At 39.3% G+C, this 27,127-nt stretch overlaps 1 protein-coding gene across 2 annotated transcripts in view; it reads left to right on the top strand.

Annotated features, from left to right (window-relative positions):
* Positions 1 to 27,127, top strand: part of LOC115060977 (E3 ubiquitin-protein ligase HECW1) — a 57,708-nt gene that overhangs the window by 13,733 nt on the left and 16,848 nt on the right. For both annotated transcript variants that reach the window (XR_003842303.1, XM_029529172.1), the window contains exons 5-14: positions 5,601 to 5,676; positions 7,336 to 7,505; positions 15,318 to 15,460; positions 15,691 to 15,791; positions 16,390 to 17,390; positions 17,645 to 18,218; positions 22,328 to 22,426; positions 25,977 to 26,130; positions 26,694 to 26,797; positions 26,974 to 27,080. Coding sequence is in view for 1 of the 2 variants with exons in the window: in XM_029529172.1 (XP_029385032.1) it covers positions 5,601 to 5,676; positions 7,336 to 7,505; positions 15,318 to 15,460; positions 15,691 to 15,791; positions 16,390 to 17,390; positions 17,645 to 18,218; positions 22,328 to 22,426; positions 25,977 to 26,130; positions 26,694 to 26,797; positions 26,974 to 27,080 (2,529 nt within the window). In the remaining variant the exon portion in view is untranslated. The remainder of the gene's footprint in view (positions 1 to 5,600; positions 5,677 to 7,335; positions 7,506 to 15,317; positions 15,461 to 15,690; positions 15,792 to 16,389; positions 17,391 to 17,644; positions 18,219 to 22,327; positions 22,427 to 25,976; positions 26,131 to 26,693; positions 26,798 to 26,973; positions 27,081 to 27,127) is intronic.

Consider the following 27,127-nt stretch of genomic DNA (forward strand, 5'->3'; position numbering starts at 1 on the left):
TGAATTACCGTGATCATTGTGTATATTGTATTAACTAAAATGACAAAATTAGTGTTGAAGAACAGCGAAGAGGAGATACCATATAGTGACATTGGAACAACTTTCTTTTTTTAATCTGGAGACTAAGAGCTGTGCTAACCCTAACCATTCTGCATAATGGGAAAAAAAATAGTTTGGGTTTTGAAGTTAGTTCCACTAAAACAGTTTTTCTGATGAAGAGAAATACGGCATGAGGTGACAGGGACAACTGCATATCATCGATGCACTTCAGACAGTGTAAAGCTCTTAGCATCCAATTGCTGCAATTTACATCGCAAATCATGTGAATCATGACTTAGATTTGAGGACACAGGCACGACACAATCTCATTTCAGTGTGTCACACATAATGAGGATATCACGAGCTCTGGAAAAATCACACTTCTTATGACTCTTGCTAGTGATAGTTATCGGAGCAAGAACAACAGGAACTGTTTATAGATAATTGTATTCACTCTTAGAAATAGATACAAAGGAAAAAGGGCTCAAATTGTAGCCCCCTGTGTGACTCACTGAATCCATGCATATTTTATATTTTGTATTTCCTGTTTTCATCTCATGAAACCCCAAATTATGGGATGATAATGGGACTTGTGGCTTTGAGGGTTTGGATCGAGAGATGATCTCAGCTGCTTAATGCATCAATTCTTTTAGCACCTCTGATATGCAAAGTAGTAAATGCCAGATGCAGTAATTTTTGGAGTAACAGTATGACATATTACTGTCATGCCAACAATTTTTTCATTGCCCTTCTAAAGCCTCTATCAGTCAAACATCATTGTCAAGCGGGTGTCCAGCTGGATGATTGGATTTCCATGTTTGCCTTCCCATTCTGCTGCTGTTGGCTTCAGGAAATGCTGATGGGCCCAGAACTTGATCTGCGCCTGCTTCCTGAGGACAAAGGAATAAAAATAACCAACAGAGAAGAGAGACAGGGAAGAGCAAGGATAGCAAAAGATAGTTTAGTTCAGGTAAGTCATTCAGGTTTTCATTCAGGAGGCGAAAGGAGGAAAACACTGATTGTTTGAGGCCGATATAAAAGCGGAGAGGAAGCAAAGAACAGAGGACAGACAGGGAATCAAGTGAAGGATTTGTCTACTTTGACTTGTATTTACTGTAGCCAATCAGTCAGACGCTGCAGACGGAGAAGTACAGCATTTGTTTACGAATGTGTGTGATGGACGGCATGTGTCTTCAGCTGGGACTGCTGTCTCCCAGTCATCCGGAGAGGAACAGCGGGAGGAGAACGAGGCTCAGCTGGATAGCCTGGGTAACCATAAATATTTGCTCCATCCATGTCGTCCTCTTTTTTTTACACATTCGCTTGTGACAGCTCATTTGATTGTCTGCCTTTTCATTAGTTTTTTTGCAGACACATAATGTGTGAGTCACAAAATAAACATGTAGAGCTAATGATCTTTTTGAACTTCTGAAGTATGACGCAATACATGATAAAACAGTGGGCTGAAGGTGAATTTATCTGCTTTAATGGTTAACATTCGCTTGTGCGTTCTAATGTTAGCATATGACGTATTCGTACTGTCTGCACAGTTTGTTTTGGAATTAGTGCATTTATGTTCTGTATCTACTGCTGATATATTGTTGTTTGTGAATGTCAGATTAGGTAATGAGAACAGCTGATGCAAAATTCAAATATCAAAAGAATATTTCAACAATCAAACTCAAATTAGGTTAGTTATTTTTCTGCAGCCAGAAAGGCTGCACAGAAGCACTCATAAACAAACATCAATTAGTCTTCCATTGCAAATTCATTTTGGTGTACGCAACATAGAGGATGCTGCGTCAGAGGTGTTGGTAGGCAGGCAGCCAGTCTACCTGTTTACTTCCTGTTGGGCTAAGATAGGTTAACTGCAATCTGGCTCTGGTTTAACATATGGATATAAGTTAAATGTCAATCTTATCATTTCACTGAAGTAAAGACAGCAAAGCACATTTCCCAAATACGTCATCATAACTTCAAAGTTTTAAAGTTTTAGTATAGATACCGTAGAATTGGAAGGCGTTGTATCTTAGGTATCAAGGAATTCTCAGAAAACAAAATCACCAGGTTATTATTTTTCAATTTTTTGTCGCCACCGACCTTAATCTACTACCCGCTGCTCCCTTTTTTATTTGTTGTGGCACTATTTGCAAATGTATTATTGAGAAAAAGGATAGAGCTTGCCTAGCTCACTTAAAAATGTAACATATCTGTTATTATTATTTTAATCAGCATACAAACTGAAATGTAAAAATGCCTAGTAATGAGACATTAATTAATCAAACAATAAAACACATTTAACTTTATTAAGTCAGGATGAAATACTGAAGACCTAAAGCTTAAAAGCTACTTAAGAATGTCAGAATCCCCCCTTTCAGTACCATGGATAGAGCCAGTCAGCCAAACGGACAGTCAAAACACTTATTTATAGACTTTGATATCCAAAGGAATCAACTGCAGTAACAAGATGTGTGGGTATAAAAATAAATTGGTTATTGTCGCAGGAGTGTGAGTGCCATTTATGATTTTATTGTTTTTCACTCCAGAGTATTCCACCATTGACCATCATATTAACCATCAGAGGTGCAGGCAGAAACCTCGGGGGGGGGGGGGGGCAATGTTAATGTTTTTCCTGGTCCTCTTTGTCATTCAGTCATGACAAAAAAAAAAAAAAAAAAACCTAGATTCTGATGATGCTTAAAGCTGTGATTTTATATATGGCCTATGATACACATTAATCAGACCAAATTACAAATAAAGGCTTGTTAGGAAATCGAGGAAATGCAGTAGGTTAAATATTTATTATCTATTTATTTATTATTTATATCTGTTTATTTTTATAACAAAATCTATAAAAAGCTATTTCAACCATTAACATTTCTATGGATATACTGCTAAGGTTAGGGTTCCCCTCCTAGTTGGAAAATGCACTGTTCTGGAAATGTTACACAGCACCAAGCCTACAACTAATAATACTGATCGACATTGGACAATGGCATTTGACAAACTACCCCCTGCAGATCTGCTCTCAACACTGAGCTGACATAATCTTCTTTATGCTACTGTGTCGATGTTCAACCGCACTGAGCTAGATCACCCAACCTCTCTGTCTTAAAAGGCACTGGAGTGTATTAAAATGTCTTGCACACACACACACACACACACACACACACACACACACTTACTCACTCACTCACGCTCAAGCCTTGGTGTATCTGACCTGTAATCAGATGTAGATCCATTTCGTAAATGTAGGCTGTCTCTTCCCAGCTCATCAAGGTTGGAGGATGGGGGGCTTTTATTGTGTAAAATCTCTCTCCTCTTACATCATTTAAGATTCCTGCAACACTTACAGGGTGCTCATAAATTGTACATTCTGTTCCATTTATATTGTGAAAGTATTTGTGGAGAAAGAGAGCATTTTGTCTTTCTCTGTATCTTGTAGTAGGTCGGTAGATTATATAAAGTGTACTGCAGATAGATGAAGTTGTCATTTGGTTTATCTGCAAGATTAGAATCACCGAGGAGACCCGCGCTGGCACTTCTCTCTCCGACTGTACTCGGCAAGGCAGATTAGCATCTCATTAAAATGAATTGGTCCAAGCATCTGTCATTTCTTTTGTCCCTTTATCTTGTTTTCACTGCCTGTGTTTTGTTTCCAGCCAGTTGCATAAGCATTTAGACATGGAATCGAATTTTTCCAAGAAAATACCGCCATATTTTTGAATTTATACATATTGTTGTCTTCCTGATTCTCTGACATTAATATATTTAATATTCAAAATCACTTTGAAATAAATACGTCACCCCAATGCCAAGATGTCTATATATCGCTAGGGTTTGTCTGGATTGGTCAGTCCAGTAGACTGTAAAACCATTAGTTTTTCTTCTAGCTTCACTGCCAGGTCAAATAATTCCAATGGATAACATTTTGTTTTGTGATGAGCTAGCAGGTTAAATCTGTGTTAACAATTTTGGTTGGGGTAATGCCTGATAACAAATGTCAGTTATTATAACTTGACTCATAATCTCACATTTATATCTAATTTTAACGTATTTTTTAAAGTGAGGGTTCGGGAGGCCTTGTAGTGCTTTTGTAGTGTATTTTTATATTTCAGTTTTTCTTGAAAATAATATTTTGACATAAATGGTATATGCGATGCGGCCTTTCTTCTTCTTTTTTTTTTTTTTTTTAATAATTGAAATAATCAATACCGGCCCAAGTGTACCTCTCACATACAGAGGCAAAGTTCAAGTTAATATGCTAATATGTTCAATCTCAAGCTTTTATTCATAATTTTATAATCAGTCTCAAAGATTCATGGATATCTGCTAAAAATGTTATGGCAATGTATAAAATACTTTTCACATCATTTCAAAACCTCAAAACCCCAAAGTGCCTGAGGAAAGGTCTAAATCCAGTTTTTTTTTTTTTTTTTTTATTAGCTGATGCTGCCTGGCATCAAATATTTTGCAATCCATAAATTATATCATCAGCGGGACTGTTACTGGAAGAGCAGGCATCTCTCGGGTGGACTCCACGGGTTATGCACCCCGAGCAAAAATCTGCCTCAGGTTTTTGGGAGTTGGTACGTGCCGCCGTACATCTCCTGGGATCTTGATATTTCTAACCGTAAATCATACTTCCAACCATGTGATATACAGAGTGGGTCGACTCATCGTGCACAAGGCCTTTGGCTGCCTTCCAGGCATTTGATTTCTGTAGGCCTGTCAGTGCACTGCTTAATCAACCATCCAATCGATTAAAAAATTTCTCATTGTGACCAAGGTGGTGGTGACAGTGCAGCAAAGCAGCAGTTACTATATTTTTTCCTGCAACATTTTCCAGCTTGCTTTGGGAGGTCTCCACGGTCCAGCTGAGCCAGTGCTTAGCTCCCATATGACTCAATTTTGATAAACTGTTAATCAGCAGCAGTTCCGTTATTTATTTATTTTTTAATATTGTCTTTCCACATTCAGGTGGCTTGCATGTTCATTATTTTTTAGCTTAATTTACAAGGAACGCCAAGTACAGTAAAGTGTTTCCACTGTCTGCTGGAGTTGACAGAACAAGGCATTTACTTTCCCTCCTCTCCATCAGCTACTCTGTCTCTCCTCCCATCCCCCATGCTCCTCCTCTTCCTGGCTGAAGAATCGATGTCAGAATAATGAAGACAGAGTATTGATTGCAGGATGCTGTCTTGCTGAAAATGGAGCTTAAAAAAAAAAAAAAAAGTGTTGAAGTGAGACAGTTGCTTTTTTCCTTCACCTAAGCATGTATTTAAAGTCATGTCTGCCATGTCATCTTCATTTCCCGAACACTTTCCTCACTTTCCTTCTACATGGTGTTTTTTCTTTTTCTTTTTCCTTTTTCTTTTTTCTAGGTGCACACTTTTATTTGGCTACTGTGACCCACTTTCCTCATGGGCATCATTAAAGTTTCATGTAACAGGAAAGGAAGGAAGATGCTGTTGTAGAAGAGACGGAAGGCTTGAGTGTGTTTCCATGTTATTCTTGTTTGCAGACAGCTGTTAACTGTTCATGTCTGTTTCTGCCTTCAGGTATTAAAACCAGTGGTTAGTCCTGAAGTCAACCATGGACTGGGCAACAGGAGACTGATCAACTTTTCCCTGTCAGGTATGTTACACATGGGCATCTTTTTTCCTCCCTCTTTTCTCATGCTGCTTTATTCAGTACCCATCTGTCAGTGTTTTGATAGTCTTCTTTGCCTGCTGCTCTCTATAGCCATGTCAACTTTCTGTTGACTTTCTAAAATCATTGGTAGGTGTGAATCAGTGCCTGCCCATATCCATGTAAAAGGAGATGCACAGTCTCATTGAAATCATTTCTAAACACAAACAACGACTTTTATTTCCATTCTTTGGCAACACTGAAACTAAAGTATACAATAACACAAAATTATCCTGTTTGACTATATTTACAGGCAGTTCATTATCAATAAAGAGATAATCATGCTTTAAATTTTGGATCCAAAGTTCCCATAATGATTTTGTGGAGGTACGATCCTACGATACAACTTGAACTAGACACTTTAAAGGCAACAATGATGAAATGTCTTTTTGTAGACATTTCAGATCAAGGAGCTCGCTAAATCAAATGTGTGAGTGGAATGTGTGCAATATTTCCAACCTGAATCTGCTGCACACACTGTATGTGTTAGATTATTTATCATTTAGTCTCACATCCCATATTTCCTTGAATTTGGTGAGAAGTGTCTTTAAAACTCCAACTGTGCACACACCAATTAAAATTCAGTTTCAGGCGACTTTGACACATTTTAAAAAAATGCATACTGCCGCTACACACAACTGCCTTGCAATGTTGTGCTCATTCATTTTTACAAAGGCTTTACGGTTACCTTTACTGAATGCAGCAACACAAATCAACTCTTAAATGCAAATTGTGTCAGTGGCCTCATATCTTTTTCATTCACAACCCTGAGCTGGGTGAAGGATCTGGGTTAGTCTATCTCAAAGGATTTAAAATGAAACTAACTGTAACTAATTAACAAAACTCAATCATTTTCTCAATATTCTGTAAATTGTAAACCAAAACTGTGTTGCAGCTTTGTGTGGAATTTATTTCAATTTTGTTAGCACCCTACACACCAATGGTTGAACCAATGGTTGAACTGATCAGTTCTTGGCCCCTACACCAAAACACTGCATTGCGTAATACCTAACTAAGTGTACATGTTACACTTAGTTAGGTATTATGTCTCATAGAGATCCATTGACAGCCAAATAAAATCATTTTCAAATTCCTTCACACAAAACAATCATCTATCATCAAATTTTGTTAACATTTAGAAATATCCTTCACTATATCCATATGTACATATATATCAGCATAGCGGTTAACGGTTAGCGCTGTTGCCCCACAAAAAGAAGGTTGTGGATTTGGGTTCCCGGCCTGGGGCCTACACTGCCCTCCCCCAGTGTGAGCTGGGATTGGCTCCAGCACAACCCGTGACCTGGAAATGTTAAGCAGTAGAAGATGAATGAATATTTCCTTTATTTTTCACTTGAAATGTTTAGTGAACAGTATTTTCAGGCATTTACTCAGTTAACTGTATTCTTTAAGGTAAGATAAGATCTACTTTATTGTCCCCAGTAGGAAATTCTTTGTGGGCAAGTAGTACAAAGTAGGCTGTATCACAGAAAACACAAATGGATAAGCAATAGATGAATGAATGAATTAGTATATAAATATATACGTGTGTGTGCGTATGTTTTTTGTCGTCACTCGACTGTCGTATGACCTCATGTCTTTCAGACATCCAGGCAGTGGGCTTGAAGAAGGGGATGTTCTTTAATCCTGACCCGTACCTGAAGCTCTCCATCCAGCCTGGAAAGCATAGCATCTTCCCCTCTCTGCCGCACCATGGTCAAGAAAAACGCTCTGGGGTGGTCTGCAACACAGTGAACCCACAGTGGAGCACAGAGGTACACACACACGTTTATACCCTCACCGGCTATATTTAGACATTTAAATATGTGATCAGTATGCAGATTGTTACCTGTGCCATTTGTGTCCAGGCTGTACTTGTCAGGTACAATCCTCTGAGAGTTCATCTTAAAGTCACCCGCTGTTACTGGGCAAGCAGGGAATAGTTTGACTTTAAACAAACTTGAAGGTTAGGAGTCCAAACAGTCTGAATTTATATGTTCTTCTGTATTAAGGCACTGAGTGTTTTTTTTGTTTTTTTTAAATAAATGTGTTTTCTTCTTCTGTTTTCCTTTGTAGCTTCTGGTCTAATTTTAGAAGGACTATCTGCGTATTTGATCCAAAAACCTGTTATGTTTTTACCCTCCTGGAACTGGTAATTCTGCTCTCATTACAGGCAGAGAGACAGTTTTAGTCATACAATCTGTGTCTCTGTAGACACTGTACAAGTGAATAATGCTAATAAGGCTTTGAAGAACAGCAGTGAACAAGTTAAAGCAGTTAATTGTCGAGCATTTGCATTATTTCCCCTTTCACAGACTGGTTTATGTAGCGTTTAAATAATTTTTGTTCTGGAAAAAAAATTTAAAACTATTAATTTTTAACAGTTTCCTTATGTTTCCTAACGCTTATGTTAGGCAATGATCCATTATATAGGTGTATTACAGGGGTTGGTCTAGATTTTTTATGAGCATTGATGGAAAACAAACAACATATGAGGAATTTTTAATTAATTAAGTTAAAGGATTGTAAAGGAAAGAAAATGTCCATAAATGCATATGTTCCCAATGTAAACGCAGCACATAAGGCTATACAACACAGACAATGGAAGATTGGGGGCATCTTTGGTTTCATTACTGCAGTAGAGTAAGAGGGTCAATCTAATCCATGAAAATCATGTTTGCTTTGTGGAAAACAAGATCAGCATAATGATTTTCGCATTTAGGACTTTTTTTTTGAAAAACCATATGTTTGGGGCAAATTCATCGCTCATCAGTCCTATTGTGGACACTGTAGATTAGCAACACAAGCAGTATGGATGAAGTAGCATTAAACCATTTCATCCCTTTGAGTGAGCATTATAACTAAAACTCTGCATAAAGACCAATTATCTTGATTTGTGTCTTGGTCAGCTCATATGTGGGGAAAAAAACTAAGTTCTTTAACCTCAGTAATGAAAGCTCTTTACAGGTTAATATGGCCTGAAAATATCTTATGACAAGCTGTCTTATTTCTGAACTTTAATGAGAATTTCAGGATCAAGACATATTATGAGGGTGACTTTCCCAATATAGATATTGTCATGCTTCAATCATTTGGCAGAAAATTTATGAGCAACTACTTTGATAACTTATTCATCATTTTATTAAGTAAAAATCTGGACAAACATGTCCCAAAGCCCACAGAGTCCAGGTAGCCTAATATCAGAAATGCTTTGCTTTCTTTTCTTTGTGGATTTTTGGCTTGTTTGTCATTTCGAGATGCCAGCTTGGACTTTTTTTATTCACGTTTAAGCAGTTCAAGTCCAGTGACTGACATTAAATGGTGCAAAGGCAACAAGCACACTGCCCAAGCAAACAAACAAACAAAAAAAAACAACAAACAAAATAGGCCACCAATAATTATTTATAAACAAACATAGTATTCAGGCTTTTTCCAGAGATTTACAAAACTGGTGAATTTGAAGATTTCCTGTAGCATTGTAAATAAATGAAGCTTTGGAAGTGGACTAATCATACAGTGTTGGAACAACATGTACTACTACAATATTGTGTTGCATTTTATGGCCGTACTACAGAAGTAGCAGTATATAAAGCTGTAAAGGATGAGTAACAAAGAGAAACAGACACGTTTGGTTTGAAGTTCTTCCCTCAGCAAAGATATTGACCCAGACAGAACCAGACAGTAGGTTCAGATGACAGAAGAGCATTACAGTCTCCAGACGTGAACCCATGAGATCAACTTTCTGAGCATTACATTTCCATAGTAGGAAAAAAAATGTAGATTTAGGATTGAAAAACAAGTAATTATTTTTTTATTATTCTAAATTTGAATTACAGAAAGGCAGAACCATTATGCCATGTACAATTCACTAAAATCTCGAGTATTAATCTTGAGTAAACTGTCATTCGATCAATAATTCTTAAAATAAAAAAGCCAACCCATGGCACTGACACATCATCACCTCATAAAGTAGTTAGTTTATCATTATGTGTCGGCCTTTTCATGTCATGCATGATCTGCAGTGATCAAATGCAGATTTTAGAGATTTGCAGAATGTTTAAAAAGTATATGGGGATGTTTGGCATTTTAGTGACTCTTTTTTTCTGCACTTTATATCAGACTGATGTTGAGATTCAAAACTGCAAATTTAAATCCATTGAGCGGACCTCTTTGTAGTTCAAGTCAATATTTGTGTATACTGTACACTGCTGATCCTGTCAGTTTGAGAAGCTACAGAAAAAGCTTTTATTTTAAGGAACCTTGTCTTAGCATTAAAGATGCACTGCTTCAGATGACCCAGATTTTATACAGAGCCATTTAAATAGTTTACCTGTTCTTTGCTTGATGGATGAAGGTTTCTAATGTTCTGCTGCAGGGAAATCATAGTTATTTTTAGTTTGTAGTATTAAAGGCAGAATGTGAAAAACATGATTCGGAACCATTTCTGTAAATTAGCATATTTCAGCTTCAAAATTAGACAGGCAGGCTCGATCATAACAACAGTGGAAACGACTCTGTGCTTTGTGCATAATGTTGAGCTATTTTCTGTCAAACTTAGGAGACTCCAAACCCGGATGTGATGCAGTATCCCTCTTGGCAGCATCCACTCAGCTCAAAGCCACTTTCCCTTTTCAAACAGCTCCCATGTCGAGTGGAGCTTGGCTTGCCTCGCAGTAATGCACTATTACTCTAATGGGTCTCCATAGCCTGGTTGTTCAGTCAACATACAAACCCATACTCCAAACCAGTACTTTTTCAGATTTCAGACACAGCTTTGAAACATTTTATAATAAAATTAAATGATGAAAAGTTACACCAGCAGAATGTTCCAAAACAAGAACTAATCCCCTGGAAACCTATACAGTGTTGGAAAGTGTGTTTTTGGAGTAGAATACTTTTTTGGAATAATTAATGTATTTTTATATTTATCTTCACATGCCAATATGTAAAAAATTTTGCTGTCTTTTAAATTTGGACATAAATAAAAGTCTGTCAATCTACATTTGAACATGTCAATGTGATCCACACTCAGAGCTGTCAGAAGGGCCAGAAGGTCTTGTCATTTTCAAATCAAATAAAATCAGTTCATTTTTATTTTCCCAGCTAGATTAATTTGGAGGCTGATTTTTATGCTATATAATCCACCCTAACTGGTTTAGTGAGGTTTTCACACATGAGTTTGTGGCCACCTAAAAGGCAAGATTGCGTTAGAATAAATTCAGCAATGCTTTCGTCCAATCTGACTAAAAGAGGTCAGTAAATCAGAAGATTTTATTGGTTTTCAGATGAGATGTCATCAATGAACCCGCATCAACTTCTTGTATTACATATACAGTTCAAATAATAAAGCCACGGTTCTGGAATACTGTTGAAAGTAGAAATATAAAGTAACATATTTCAGGTTTTATTACATTATTTGAGTAATAGTGTCAGTGTCAGTAACAGATTACTGGAAAGTGTGTTTAACTGTACACTGAGGAGTTACTGTATTACTGAATTTCATAACAAAAATAAAATAAGAGCTGGAATCATTTATCTGAATCTGAATAAAGGGAGAACTTAGACATAGAGCTGCTCTTACTCTTACACAGCCTCACTGGTTTCATACATATCATTTACATTTTTGAAGCTTCTCCGGGTCACTAACATCAAAATATCACTTAACTGATAATGATTGAAAAATCATTAATTAAGCTTTGTGTTGTATGCAATTCAAACATAATAGTGCAGAACATACAATAACATTGCATGTTTTTGTTGCAAATGTCTTTTCAGTGCTGCAAATGACTTTGAGTGTTTATTTTATGAGCTCAAGTCTGACATCCTCAGTAATATGAGAAAGTGGTGATGGTGCCGCAGCTGATTCACTCTGCTGTCTCAAAGTGAACACAATGCTGCATCCTTTAGCAGCAAGCTAACTCTTACAATATAAGCCAGTCAGCCATGTCACATGCAATTCAAAAAGACTTAATAGATTTAGAGTTCACCTGAAGTCCTCAATGACACCATCAGTGTAATTACTGAATTTGCAGACAAACTTTGACAGCCTTTGACGGGGTGGGTGGGGTGACTATTGTAAGATTTCTTATTGTTCGAGAGACCAGAAAGTCTGTCAAACCATATTCTGGGTGAGATTTATTGCCCCTTATTCACACTGATAATGTTAGTGTATTAGTCTCCAGGCTGTATAATGGGGCTTTGGGTGTCATCACCACCTGCATGCGGTTGAGGATGGAAATAATGCTGCTGTTAATGATAGCAGGGCCAGGCAATTTCTCCACAGAAATGTAGTTTTAACTCCAGTTAGTTTTCAGTGTTGCTCTAGTGAGCCTGCTGCAGTGAGCCTGCCCAGTGTACCAGCTTCTAGCTCTATCCACTTGGTATGCTACTCTGCCTTAGGGCAAAGTGACATTGTCTAATGGTCATATATGCAAAATACTGCAAAATTGTCTTTTTCACTGTGATACATTTTGGAAGTTGGTTTAGCTAGAGAAAGAATGTGCAGTTTCAGTAATATTCATAGTATGCAACAATATTTGAGCACAATATCCATAATGTGCACAGAATAGACAAATCCCTCTAAAATGTATCAGGTTCTTGTTACTTCTTGTCACGGCAAACCCCAGTCTTTTCACTTTCATCAAATGTGCTGCAAATGTAATAACATCAATATAAATCCAGTGTGCAGCCCGATCAAAATGACCTTTATGACCATATGAGGATCGACGCCTGTCATGTGGACAGAGCCGTGCAAATCTATACTGTCTCTCATTATGTGCCTCGCTGTAGGTCACGCTGTAGTGTGCATAGTGTGTGCCGCTGAAGTTTCAATTATCTGGCCTCCTCCATGTGAGGGAGACCCTGGCCTGCCTCGTTCCTACAGTGCTCTGGTAATGTCACCAGGGCCCAACAGAGAACTGAGCTGACTGTATGTAATAATGTAGAAGGTATCTGTCAGGGCTGTGGTCCTGACTGTTGAGCCAATACTCACCTTGTACCGCTTACTCACTTCAAAAAGGTTATTCCATAATTTGTTGCACAGTGGGGAGATTTTTGGGCCATACATACACAATCAGAATGTATGCTTTGGCATACATTCAGTTATAGCACATCCATATTCCATATATCCCACTAGATATAATCATATTAAACTACATATTGAAGTCGCATTTGTTTGCTGTGGCTTTTTTATTGAATTATCATCCTCAGTGCCGATGATGTAGTTAATCCATGAATGAAAATATTTTTACCAAGAGCAGAGCTTGTGAAATTCAGGCTGGGTCAGCTTTTACTGGAGTTGCTAAAAATAGCCTGTCCTTTAAGATAGCAGTCTGCTAAGTTTATTTTAGCCCTAAGCAATAAATAAATCAACTAAAAAAATGAACTCATTCTGAATAAATGTCAACTGACTTAAGTAATAAGAATGAAACAAAAGTGATGTTGGAGATCATTTAGAGGTTACATTTCTCTGCATTGATAGATTTTGAGTGCTTTTGTTCTGAGCACACATTAGATTTATTGCACAGTCCCATCCAGTTTTTCAAATATTAGCAAAAGCTTTGCTTCTCCAAGCATCCAATCCAATAAGTGTTCCTAAATCTCAGTGCTTTTGTGTGATAAATACAACCCATATCTCTGGGTACCTCTTCTCCTCCTATGGTTTTTCCCCATAGGTCCTCCTCCACCACTTCATTTCAGTCTTTCCAGTCTGTCCAGTCTTTCCACTCTCTCTCTCTACAATCTCACCCTCTTTCTTAAGTTTGTTCTGCATCTTCCACCCACGAACAACCATTTTTGCTCTGTCTTCTCCCTTCTGGCTCATCTTGTAAATTATTCACCCTGACTCCTTTTATCCTCCTCCTTTATCACCCTGCACACTGATTGCCCCCAACCCCCTCCTTATTTTCCTACCTTCCCAGCATCGCAACGTCATAGATGTACTCTTTACATTCATGTGCACTTTGTTTCTTTTCCTCCCCTGTTTTTGTCTGCATTCATGTTCATTGTCATCTGTCTCCTTCCACATGGAATGTAAGAATCAAGAATGCATACATATTTGCAAACCAAACTCAGCCAAAATGATATACACTTACAGAGAATGACTGATTGTAATGCTGGCTAAAGTACAGTTCAAGGGCAACACACACACACACACAAACACACTCACACACACATACACAGGTCAGTAGTTTGCAGCAATGAAATTTGTTGAACGCATTCTGAATGTTTCTCGAGTAAAATTATACCTATTTTGTTCCTTGTAAATTGACAGTTGTATTGGTCAACACATGAAATCTAAATCCGTTTAAACATCCAGGAGACACTTAGATTGTCAATTATCAAAATAGATTGTGAAGTGATGTACAACTTGCTGAAGAATAGAGTCAGAGCAGTCATGAAGGAATAATGACAATAAAGAAATGAAACATAAATAATATCATTCAATCTTAGTTAACTTTAGGCTATATTTGTATTAAAACTGCTTATTAAAAATCATAAAAGTGTGCACAAATATTCATTTTTTGCTTTGAAATGGATTTCGAATCACGTCTGAAATGGCTTTGAACTACGCTTAATGTTTTCCTCAGAATTTTATTTTGGTGGGTGAAGAAAAAGCCCTTGAGGATTTGGGCAGTTAAGTCCCGGGCTGTGAAGCAACATTTAAGTGGCTTGGATAGCGATCAGACCCACACTGAGAGAGAGAGACAGTTTATTTATTTCATTCATCCTAAAACCACACACATGCCTGATTGGCTTGGTGAAAATGGGAGCTCTAAATTAAGTGGGTGCAGATCTCTGGAAAGCTATTTTAATCTAGAATAACATCACAGCATCAATAAAGGAGAGCATTATTTGGTAAGTGAATAACAGGAGGCACATAAAGGTCTTTGTTGTCATATTAAAAGAATTGGAGTAAGTTCAGACTTCCAATCTCATGAGATTTAGAAATTATTCCTCCTGACATAGCGTGAACCAATGCTAAACCATATAAATGAAATAAGGTCCACGTTGTATTTGGTTGCACTGTGGAGGTTTTTTTCTGCACATAGTATCTAATATCGATCTACAATCCTGGTAAAGGTTAGGGGGAGATTGTTGTTCTGATTAAAGGCCCCCCTTAATGGTTTAACAACACAGGATGATGAATGAGTTGTTGGTTTCCAGTTTCTCTGCACTCACCTTAAATCTCAGTTTAACAGCTGGATGCGGCTGTGATTCTGTGATATCACAGCTATTGTGGAGGCCGGTTTGTGGTCCAATATGCAGCTGATTAAATTTTGATGTGGAGACTTAAAACCTACAGAGCACATCAAGTCGAGGGATGGCTACAATATTTCACTTCACAGTGAAATATATCAACAAGAATGAAATGATATGCCATGAAATATGGTGCAAACATTCACATCCTCATACGCATCAGGGCATTTTTGTTTCAAGTCAAATTTGTTTTTATTCAAAACAGAACAAAAACACTATGTAAAACAAGAAACAACCACATCTCATGTTTTTATGTTTTATTTTGAATGACCTTGTAGTGCACACATCTAATCCTTAAAATTCTCTCCTCTCTCTATCTGTATCTGCAGAGGTTTAACTTCGTATCTCTGCCCACTGATGTCCTGGAGATTGAGGTGAAGGATAAATTTGCAAAGAGTCGGCCAATCATCAAACGCTTCCTGGGGAAGCTCTCTGTCCCTGTCCAGAGGCTGCTGGAGAAACATGCCATTGGGTAAAACTGACGCGCAGTCTATGCCATCATGCAGAGGATTTTGTTTAATCACAACAAAACGTTGGTTCAAGCCTTCACAACTTTCTTAGTTCCCACATAAACAAGCCCGCATGGACAGTTGACTTTACATATATATATATATATATATAATAACTTGTGTTATCACAGCAACAGAAACCTTTCCACCTAATCTCTGACTCTTTCTTCTGTTTTTTGTGTTTCCTCTGCAGGGATCGGGTAGTGAGTTATACCCTGGGTCGCAGGATGCCAACAGATCATGTCTGTGGCCAGCTGCAGTTCCGCTTTGAGCTGACCTCCTCTATTCACCCAGGTACGCAACTGTACAGTCTCCCTGCATGGACAGACTTAAACTGCTTGTCTTCAGCGCTAAGACAGCTAAGAAAGAAATGCATGAAAAATGCGCATCTTCATGCCTCTGCGTCAGCAGCATTGTGTATGTCTCTACCATTCTCACACATGGCATATCTCAACATCACCCCAAGGGAAGGCTCACTTGAAGTCAAAGATGGCGGATATTTCTTCTGGTGTCATAGAATAGTGATTTTATCAGACAAATCTCCAGGCTGTGTTCCTGGCTACTAGCGTAAATATCAGATATCCTCCTTCACTGTCTGTGGTTGAGCTTTTGGTTGTAGGTAATGCAGGTGCCAGATTTTGAGGAAAGAAGGATGTAAAAATTGTGTGGAGTAGGCAGATAATGTTTGCGGTTCTGCTTGTTTGTTGTCATTTTTTGAGAATGGCCAAAACATTTGTGCTGGCTGTTAGGAATGTAGATTTTGTAGATTTTGAGCTGTAAATTGAGAGTCTTCCAATATAACTAGAGTCCTCATTTAAAAATGTCAACACAACGCAAACTGCCAAACAGTTTGATGAACACTGACAAAAATATTTATGTTTGTCCTCATTAGATGATGAAGAGGTCTCTCTGGTTGTCGAGCCCGCCTGTCTAGAGGGTGGAAATGCAGCAGATGTTAACCATGCTAATGACGCACCTGATGATGACACACTCAGTGTTGGTCCTGACATGCCTGACCTGCCCTTGGATGCCCCTCCCGACTTTGAGACATCCGTGCCACCAGCTTCCACAAGTGAGGGGTCCACACCCAAGGAGGTCCAACCTCCTGATGAGGAGGAGGTGGATGCAGCATCGCGGGTGGAGACTGGAACTGTGGAGGAGGAGAACACAGTTAGGGAGGAGCCGTCATCTGTTGAGCCCCAGGTGGAGCAGGAGGAGGGGGCCTTGGCTCAACAGCAGGAGGAGACCAGTGGAGCGGGGGATAATGAGGAAGTAAAGGAGGACACGCAGCAGGTGGAAGGAGATGGAGAGCAGAGAGAAGAGGCTGCATCCCAAGTTCAGGAGTTAGCTGAGGAAGAAGTCGATGTAGGGGTAGAAACAGAGCCAAAACCAGACTCTGACAATCCTGTAGCTGTATCAGCAAATCAGGAGGAACCCACAGAGGAAAACAGCACAACCCAGGGTGCTCCTGCTCCTCCTCAACCAACTGAAGGTGTCCCGCAGGAGGTGACAGAGGAAGGAGAGAGAAGCAGTGCCCCATGCACTTGCCAGTCCCTGTTTTCAAACTATAACTCCCATGGTCCCTCATCGCGTCGTAAAAACCGTCCCTGTTCCCTCCCAGTATCTGAGCTGGAGACGGTTATCGCTTCAGCCTGCGGTGAGCCAGAAACACCACGAACGCACTACATCCGCATTCACCACCTCCTACACAGTCTCCCTTCAGCCCAGCAAAGGCCTCCCAGCCAGGAAGAGGAAGAGGCTGGGGACGGAGAGAATACCATTACCACTGAAGACACCACCGCCACTTCACCCACACTCAAGACCTCCAAAGATGGAGAGGAGGAGGGCCAGGAGGATGAGGAAGATGAGGATACAACCCAATCTCCCTCTCAGGTACAGCCATGGGCATTAAGATTTTGACAAACCTTACTGCAGCCACCACCACAGATCCCTTAATGCAAAAGTTTCTGAAAATTGGCAGAATTATCTGGGTCAGAAACACAAAACTCAATTGCAAGACGGCAGCTTTTTGTCTCACTCAGTTTTTGAAATTGTCATGAAATGGAGTTTGCTGTGTGACAAAACGGATGTGTGTTGTGCAACACAGTTACCACACTTTTAAAAATTTCTTCTTGTAATAACTGCAGGTCCCAGAGTGTCCAGGTCCCTGCTGCCGTCGATCTTTGCCCCGCAGCCTCTCCATTGAACGCCTCTCTGAGCTTAACCAGCTCTTGGAAGGTGAAGGAGGAGGGCACGCAGCTGTCAGGAGGATCTCTCCCTCTTGCCTGGAGAGTGAATCGGGCGACTCCACCAACGGAGGAGGAAGGAGAGTTGGTGGGAGCACCCAGACAGCACCTAATGAATTGGACTGTGAGTTTTGTGACACCTCGTGCTACAGCACCTCCTGCTACAGCACTTCCTGTTACAGCACGTCATGCTACAGCAACTCAGGCTACGAGGGGCGGAGCCGCTTCTGCAGCCACACCCGCCTCTCCTCGGTGGACAGCAACAGGCTCTCGGGCAGCACCGTGTTCTCCTCACAGGATGAAGACGAAGATGAGGAGAGCGCCTTTGAGCCCATACTTGATGGCAGCAGCACACCAGAGGGCCCGGAAGTGGGCGGGCGAGGAGGGGAGAGGAGAACAGCAAGATGGAAGGAGGCCAGGAGAGTAGACACGGGGGAACCAGCTGTGGCCGGGCCAAGTGACAGGAACAGCATTGGTGAGATGAGACCTTCTTATTGGTCATGAGGCTGTTGTCACATAAGATATTTGGTTTCCCATGTTTGTGAAACACCTTTTTAACGTGTAAGACTCGTGAATAAGGTCCCAACTCAGTTTTTGGAGAAGATAGACCAGCTGTAACACAATAACATTAGTTGTGGTGATGGAGATTTGAGAGAGACAGAGAATTAAATGAACCAGTTATATCTAAGGAGTGCTAGAAGGGAGAGAGATGTGGCGTGTGTTAGTGAGAAAGCGAGAGAGTGTTTTAAATAATGTCATCTTCACTAGACAGGTGGTTTTATTGATATGTTGTTGCAAAATGCTGCTTTCTCATAGGCTGATGGGCTCGAAGCAATCAGTAAATTTCTTTCTCTGTCAAGCTAAAAACTTGTCAGGATTTTAAAGGCTGGCTGAGCCTTGTGACCTCATTCTTGTTTGGCATGTATTGCGATTGAAGCAACAGGACTTTTGAAGACCAGGAAATATATTTCGTCATAATTAAAATGAAACAGAGAGACATAAAAGTTATTTCATGATATTTAACATATTGGTTTTTGTTGGCACTTTTCCACAATCTAAGTGCAATGATAACCACTAAATATGTACATTGACTCTAGAGGATGGCGTTTATTCTTAACCCAAGTTTCCACAGTTACAATCACAGAGAAGAAAAGCATCGTCTTCCCTTTAACAGGGTTAAAAAGGAGTTGGCCATTCTTTTCTTTTCTGTTTTTCACATATATTTATACTCTTCATGTCTTTTTTGACTTGGCACTGAGCTGATCATCAATTACAGAAAAAGCCTTCCAGCAACTCTATGTGCATGTGTGACACACTGACAGTAATCAGACACTGATTGAAAAATACTTGTTGGCGAAGTGGGAGCAATTATAAAATGTTATTAGATTAAAACACAAAACTGAAGGCGGCAGTGACGGTGAGAGCTGGTACAGTGTGCTGAGACAGGATGACACAGAGACACCTTCACGTTACTTGGTCATGGTGACCGTGGTGGCTGAATACCTTCTTTAGTTTGAGAACGAAGAGCTACAGTGTGGGCCCTGTCCAACTGTGTAAAACGGTGTTATATCTGATCTAATAAATAATGATGATGATGATGATGTACAGAGCATCATGTGTGCACAAGATGTTCATTAATTAATAGAGATCTGTGGTTAAAGCCCAGAGGCTATTAACATTTATCAGATTAATGTAGCCAAAAATGTTTTATAGACAGTGTGAAAAGGGCTCCCTTAAATTAATTCCTAAACCAAAATAAAAGCACACACGCACAAAAGATAATTCTCAATGTGCACACAAACACTTAATATCCGTAGAAAGATGAGTTTAAATTGTTCCCACCTCTGATTTCAGCCGGTCCATAAGACCTGCAGTTTGTTTCCTGTTTTATTCTGTATTTGTGCATTTTGCATGACAGTTGTTTCAGAGTTACAACAGGGATATGAAAGTAGGTCATACACACACACACACACACACACACACACACACACGCATAGTCTTGTGGAAAACAAAATGAAATTCCCCTCCTGTGAAATGCAATCAGCACAATGTCAGACTCTTTGCCAGGTGTGTTGTTTCAAATGGTGACTTTCTTTTTTTACCCTCCCATCAAAACACAAACACTTTAGTTAGAAATAACATTTATGCTTTATTTAAAGATTTTTTTGGCCACAAGTTTTGGCTTCAAATTAGAAAGAAAATCAGGACAGGCATATATTTGTATTCATTTTGAAAGTTGATTCTGTTCCAAATTTCATCAGCCACATAATTTCAGGGCTTGATTAAACCCTGGATTCTCTCTAGACCTCTGTGTTGTAACACATATATTCACTGCTTCACACCCCTCAAGTAATGTATGCTAGGCGTGATATACTAGCTGCTGCTCTGAGTTTATGCTGTGCCAAGTAAATTCATTTTCAGACTGTAAGTGGAAATTATTTTGGACTGTGTGGGTGTGTAGAAAGAGAGAATGTGGGTCTGCTGCCTCTTCTACCATGATGTAAACATGGCAGAAAACCACCATGCAGCAGAGTAAACAAGCAGCTCAGGTAGAGGAAAAAAAAGATTTATTTCAAGCTTAGCGCTGTAGGCAATAAAACTTCACACTTATGAGCTGATCTATCACCATTTTTTAGATTAAGATTTAAAAGTATATTTTATGTAAATCCATTCACTTTGTTTTATTAAGACTAATCTTCCTAGAAAGCCAGTTTTAACTCAGACTTTACACATTTACAAATATGGCATAATTATGGAGAGTATAAAATCTCCAAATGACTTGGGGAAAATATAAAATTGCAATATATGATACGGTTGCAGAAAAAAAAAATGACAACTGTACATATTGTGCATTGTCAAATGTTGCCCCAAACCTGTGTCAAACTTTACCAAGAGGTCCATCCCAAGAGGGGAATGAAATCACGTTGCATCATAACTAAACTGAGCATGAGTTACTGAATAATCCATGTATTCTGCGGTCTTTGTGTCTGTACATGTGACATTTGGAGCTACGCTACCTTTGCTCATGCTATGCCCACATTGTTGTTCCTCTGTGCTCCACTGCTATAGTACGAGGCAGAGATATTGTTTTTCAGTTATATGTCTGTAGCGTTGTTTGTGACGTTAACCCACCATTGCTGTCAGCCTCAATTTGTGAAAATCTGTCATCTCATAGATCCATCCATCCATCCTCAACCCCTTAGCCAAAGTCAGGTGGCGGGGGGGTAGCAGCTTTATCAAGGTGCTCCTCTCATAGAATTACTGTTATTGCCTCTTTACTGTGTTTTTTGTTTCTGTCTTTTGCACTGATGTATCTAATCAGACTAAAGGCATTTTTCACCCAGTGGGGGGATGCTTTCTCATCAATGTGATGCCATTGTATGATCTGCATTTCCGCCAGGCTGGTTGACAGCAGCTCGTTTTCACCATGTTCCCATCTGAAAGCATATTGTGTTTATTTCCACTTAGAATTAACACGTTTTACCCCATCCGTATCACAATTCTATGATTTTATGGCAGAAGGAAATGCTTTCAGAGACTATTTACACAGAAAATGCCAAAAGCCAATAAGAGTGCAGCTGTCTGAGGACACGTAATCAATCTGATTTACCAAACTCATCACAAGAAATTAAAATATGGATATTATTCACTGCCCAAGTTTTTAGAATCATTAGTATTAAGCATCACTCTTTAAGATCTGTGCGTGAAAACTATGATGTGGTTAAAACTGCACAAATCTATATTTTCATATGCTCAGTGGGATCAAATGACTTGTGGAATGTACCAGTGTTTACTTGAAGTCGCAAACCAATACTCAGTCGTCACTAACTCTCGAAGATCTCTCTAATCAAGCCCTGATCGAAGATCTTTTAGCTCTTTTTGGTAGACATACTGTAAATGAACTCTTCGCCATCTGGCCAACACCAGACAGCAGGCAGGAATAGTGAGCAGCTAGGTGATGATTGATGGACATAGAGGAAAGATTAATAGCTAAGAGTTGGTGGAGACAAAACCAGAGCAAAAGGCGGAGTAAATATTTACCAAATGGTGTGGAAAAACTACTCCAAATGAATGCTGTCATTTCTCCAGATATGCTGGATTCATTCATATGCAAAGGTTTACCAATACATTCCCCAGAACTCAATACAGTGTCTTAACTGAGCTGAAATCAAATACTTTGGAAACAATCTGTTGGGATCTGTTTTTGTTTTGAGTTATTTGCTTTCATTATAAGCACAGTCAAACATCTGATTGGCTCCACTATGAAATGTCCACCTGTGGGAGCCAGTGTTGCCCAAGAGACAAAAGTCACTTTTATCAGTCCCATCTGTCGTTGAGCGCAGCTTTTGAAGCGTGCAACCCCTGTATTGCTGCATAGCTAATGCATACAGTAAAGCTTACTTCAATGCCCCCAAGTGACCCAAAAAATCAATTCCCAGTCTTTAAGGCCTTACATGATTCCTGTAAGTATGACATGACATGGAAAATCTGCATCCTTCAATGTCCAAGAGTCTCCTAGTTTGGCATAGTGTATTCCCAGCCTTATGGTAATCTATCCCATACTGTCTCTCTGATGTCCTGTAGGCTCAGGCTTCTCCCCTCCTGTTGGCCATCTTCCAGTCCTGCGACCCAGCCATGACCTTAACCATTTTCCTGCTGCCTCTGACCAAGCCTTACCTCCAAGTAAGAACCAACAGGTCCCAGTCTTACTCTGGAGTCCCATCCCATCACCTTGGTTTGCTGTGAGTGTGGCTGTTTGTGTGTGCATGTGTGTCCATGTATCTTCCTTCTTTTCAGACGTGTTTTATCGCCTCTTTGTTTTCCATTATCATGCCATTCTCCCTCCTTGTACCCTCAGTCTCATGCTGCTCTGTGCTGCTTGGTTCATGATTAGATATGCACTCAGTATTGGATGATTTTGCATCATCATCCAACAGAGACTCTCTAAGCTGTGTGCCATTAATGATGTTTTTGTGATTAACAGTGTAGCAACTAATCAGCCAATACTCTGAGCATGTGTTGTGTAAGTACGAATGGCAACAAGTACAAAACTTTTTTTGCATTTATGTTGGTGTACAAGCCTTAGAGGTATTAATAGGTGAATTTTTGAACTGTGGACACGCTAAAGCTAGGCTGCCCATCACAATCAGGGAAGTGGTATCCATCTTTCCAGCTCATTCTTGGAAATGAAACAAAGCATACTTCTCATCTGTTGAACTTGCAGGAGATTATGCTAATAATCCAGTTGTCAGTAACATCACTGATGTTACTGACAACTGGTTTTAGCACTGGCTATCTGCTGATACGGTGTGTAATGGGATATCCTTTTACTGACTCACTGAAATTATTTCTGCAGCCTGCTATATTTGGCAAACATTACATTTCTGACCTTCTCGATCCAGACAGAAGTTACGATTTTATAGGCTTCAATGATTTATATGAATGCAGCTTTGGACTGTCATCAAATTATTCACTGGACGATAATTGGTGACCCTGATACAACCTACCATCAGTGAAGTGTTTCCTTGCCACTGTCGCCAAGTGCTTGATGGGTGGATCTGTTGGGTCTCTTTCAAAAATTTTATAAAGAGTTTGGTCCAGACGTGCTCTATATGTAAAGTGCCTTGATGTAACTTTGTTATGAGTTGACGCTCTATAAATAAATCTGATTTGATTTGAAGTTTGTCCGTTCTACCACTGAAAACAATTCTCAACAGTCTACAAGTAACAAGCTTCATTCAAATGATTTTACGCTCGTACACTCTTTGCTAAAGAAAAAAAAGAAAATGGTTTCATGAATTCATGTAACATTAATTTACCAATTCAGATGTTATAGTAATAACAGGATTGGCAGGTCATTATAGCCAATATGAATCTATAACTAAGAATTAAACAAACAATGGCAACAACAGTGGAAAATTACAAAGAACACTATCAGAGCTTGTCACAGCTGCATCTTTGACAAAAAGATCTCAAAATGAAAAATATTATGACATTTTGAATATTGCTATGGCTGAAGTCATGTAAAAGATTCTTTTCCTGGCCAGATGCAGTCCTGATATTTCTTCCTAACATTTTCTGTGAAGCAAACATCACCAGGGAAGTATGGAAATTAACAGTCAGTAGCAGCAGCAGCAGGGTCTCACCCACACAGCTCATGGAGAAAAATTAAGCTAAGTTAAAGCCCTTGAAATATCTAGTGTCCATTGCAAATACATTTTCCTAAACTCACTTAAAGAAAAATCAAAAGAGACTGCTCAATTTTCCAGCGATAGTTGCAAACAAGACCGCAATAGATTCAATCCTATAATTTTGCCAGTCTTCATTGTGAACTCAGATGGAGTTAGAATTGTAGCTCGCAATAAATCAATTTCCCTATCACCTCCTACAGGGTCTAACCACTGTTAAGTTCATTGCTCCTTGACTAAGCAATGGACTTTACAGTGGTTAGGTGTGTGGAGGCTGGTTGCAGTGTTATTTGGTCAAGTACTGTCTAGCAGATGAGAAGTGTGTAAAATTATAAAAAAAAAATAAAAAAAATATTTTCAAGCACTTGGAATGGATACGCTTACAACTCATTCAGGCACATGATGGCATTCACATGTAGTGGCACTCAACTGCACTTTGAGCAGGAGTACACAGCCTGATCACGGTCATAGGTTAGCTCACTTCTGTAAGAACCGAGAGGAAAATGTCATTATGTGATCACACCATTACTAAAAACCTAGTCCAAACCACTTTCAGCCTCATGAAGCTAAAGAACCAATGTAGGAATACTAACTTCTTATGGTCAGGACTGGAAATAAGAAATTATTCTGTGTGTCTGTGTGTGGGCAAAGCAATCGTGACAGCCAATAAAGGGTTTTTGTCCTGAGGGGGTAGTCTTCATCTTCCTCTTCCTCCCACAACAGTTAGTCAGAACTGAGAAACGCTGCTACCATCCTTATTTCACACATTTACACTGTGGCCATTTACAAAATCAAGTGACACAGAAATCATCACAGAATCACAACAACTCATTTTCTGTAAGGCTCTTTTAACCTGCTTCAGCTTTCTACATACACAACAATACAACGCTCCTCAAACTAATCAGGTAACAAAAGTTGCCAAAGCTGTTCTGTCCCATGAGTCAATTGATAAATATTATCTATAACATGTAAATATGTATGTGTAACATGTGTAACATGTAATAAAGTAATGTGAATATTGATGCAGGCACTAATGCATTGTTATAACTACTGTAAATGTACTGTAATTATAAGGGATACTTTCTTACTCTGTCTACATAAATTACGACCTCACTACCCCCTCACCACGTAATAACTTATTAATATTCACACAGGCCCTGTTGAACAAGGTAAAATATAGAAATTAATCAAGAAATTGGACATTTTGATAAACCAAACTTCTTGATCTAAGCTTATTTTAAGAAATAATTTGAACTCAAATTAAAGCAGCTGGAATCATTCATTCATTCATTCATCTTCTACCGCTTATGTTTCCGTGTTGCAGGGGGTGTTGAAGTCAATCCCAGTTTACACTGGGCGAGGGCGGGGTCGCCACAATCAGCAGCAGAATAAATCCACAGACTCCTATTGTTTTGTTTTTCTCAGTCAACTTTACTGTTTGTTCCCAACTCTCATCAACATGGTTTCCAGCAGCTGTCTTCAGTGACAAGCTTTGATGAACCCACCTGCTCAGCACCAAACAGCAGACAGATGCAGTCACACATAACTGGTGGACATAGTTGAGCAACTAATGAGCTTGCAGTTTTTTTCAGGAGTTGGTCACAAACTCAATTCCAAATGGAGGATAATGTTGGTCTGTGTCTGCCTGATCTGGAAATAGGCAACTCTTAGTCAAAGGTGATCTATATCAGCTCTTTAAGGTATTTACAGCTGCCCCCAATTTAATTTGACTAAAGACCTCAATAGCAACATTATTGTCGTGAATTCCACTTTTTTTCTCAAGTGATGTCATGTCACACCAGAGCTGATCTTAAATTGAGTTCTCTTATATGCGGTTTTTACCAGAAGTGTCTAAGGTTCACCTAAACTTCATGCAGGTTTTAAAACTTGAATAATGCTACATGTCACACTGTGCGTTAAAGGAAACGTATTTTTTTTAAGTAATCCAAATGAAAAAGCAAGACATCAAACATCTCTAACTGCGTCATAGAAACATAGTGACAAACATACCTTTATTCCGCTGCCATGTCTCTCTGTTGCCACAGACTGGGAGGCTCGCATCGACAGCCATGGCAGAGTTTTCTACGTGGACCATGTCAACCGGACAACAACCTGGCAGAGGCCAAGCCACGGGGGCAAGTGTAACCACGGCATCCCCCGCTCAGGATCCACCCACCAGATGGAACAACTCAACAGGAGGTCAGAGTGAGACTGAGCGAGGAAAATGTATTTTATTTTTAATCTGGTTATTTGGTCAGATAACATGAAATCTTTTTTTGTTTAAATGGGATGCATTGAATTTGCATAATATCAAGGATGCTTCATGACATAACGGATAAAATGGCAGAAGCATTATCTGGAAGAATGTGTTATTATATCATGAACTACATGAAAAATATTATGACTGGTAAATCATTAGGATCTTGTTTCTTCATCTCTGATGGTGGTAGCAGTTTATGTATTTTATCATTATATTCAAATTTTGATTTGTTAAGTTTTTTGTGAACTTTGTGAAGCTAAAAATGTTCTCGAACTGAAAGGTCCTTTAAAACGGCAGCAAGAAAAGAGGATGTATTGTATAAGAGAGTGGAAGTCAGATACGCTGGAGTTAGGCTGACATCTGGTGACTGAAGACGGAAGTTACTTGGGCAGCATGTTATGTATAAATGCATTCACCGCATGGACTTCTCAAAGTGCAGCATTTGTCTAAGTAATAAATCTGAAGCCAAAGACGTATGAAGGATGACTTATTGCCTGTTCAGGTACCAGAGCATCCAGAGGACCATGGCCACAGAGGAGGAGGGCGGAGGCCCGAGGCTGGAGCGGAGCAGCAGCACAGAGACTGACACTGAGTCTGCTCCACCAGGTATAGAACCATCTGCATGTTGATGTCATGTTATGAGATCAGCCATGTGCTGATATTTGGATTGTATTCTTCATAGATGTTTTTTAAGTTAATGCTTTATTTTGGGTGACTAAGAAAGTAATTTAAAATTTCATTTTTATTTTTTTTTAATAAGCACACCTGTTGTTTGTCTCCAGGCCCTGCCTCTCCTGTCAATAACCAGAAGATCAGCCATCTCCTCCAATCACCTGCTGTCAAGTTCATCACACACCCAGAATTCTTCACTGTGTTGCATAGTAACTATGTGAGTTCTAATTTATATTCACATAATGTAAAGACAGATGAAACAGC

This window comes from Echeneis naucrates, chromosome 20 (genome assembly GCF_900963305.1).
Source record: "Echeneis naucrates chromosome 20, fEcheNa1.1, whole genome shotgun sequence".
NCBI lineage: Eukaryota > Metazoa > Chordata > Actinopteri > Carangiformes > Echeneidae > Echeneis > Echeneis naucrates.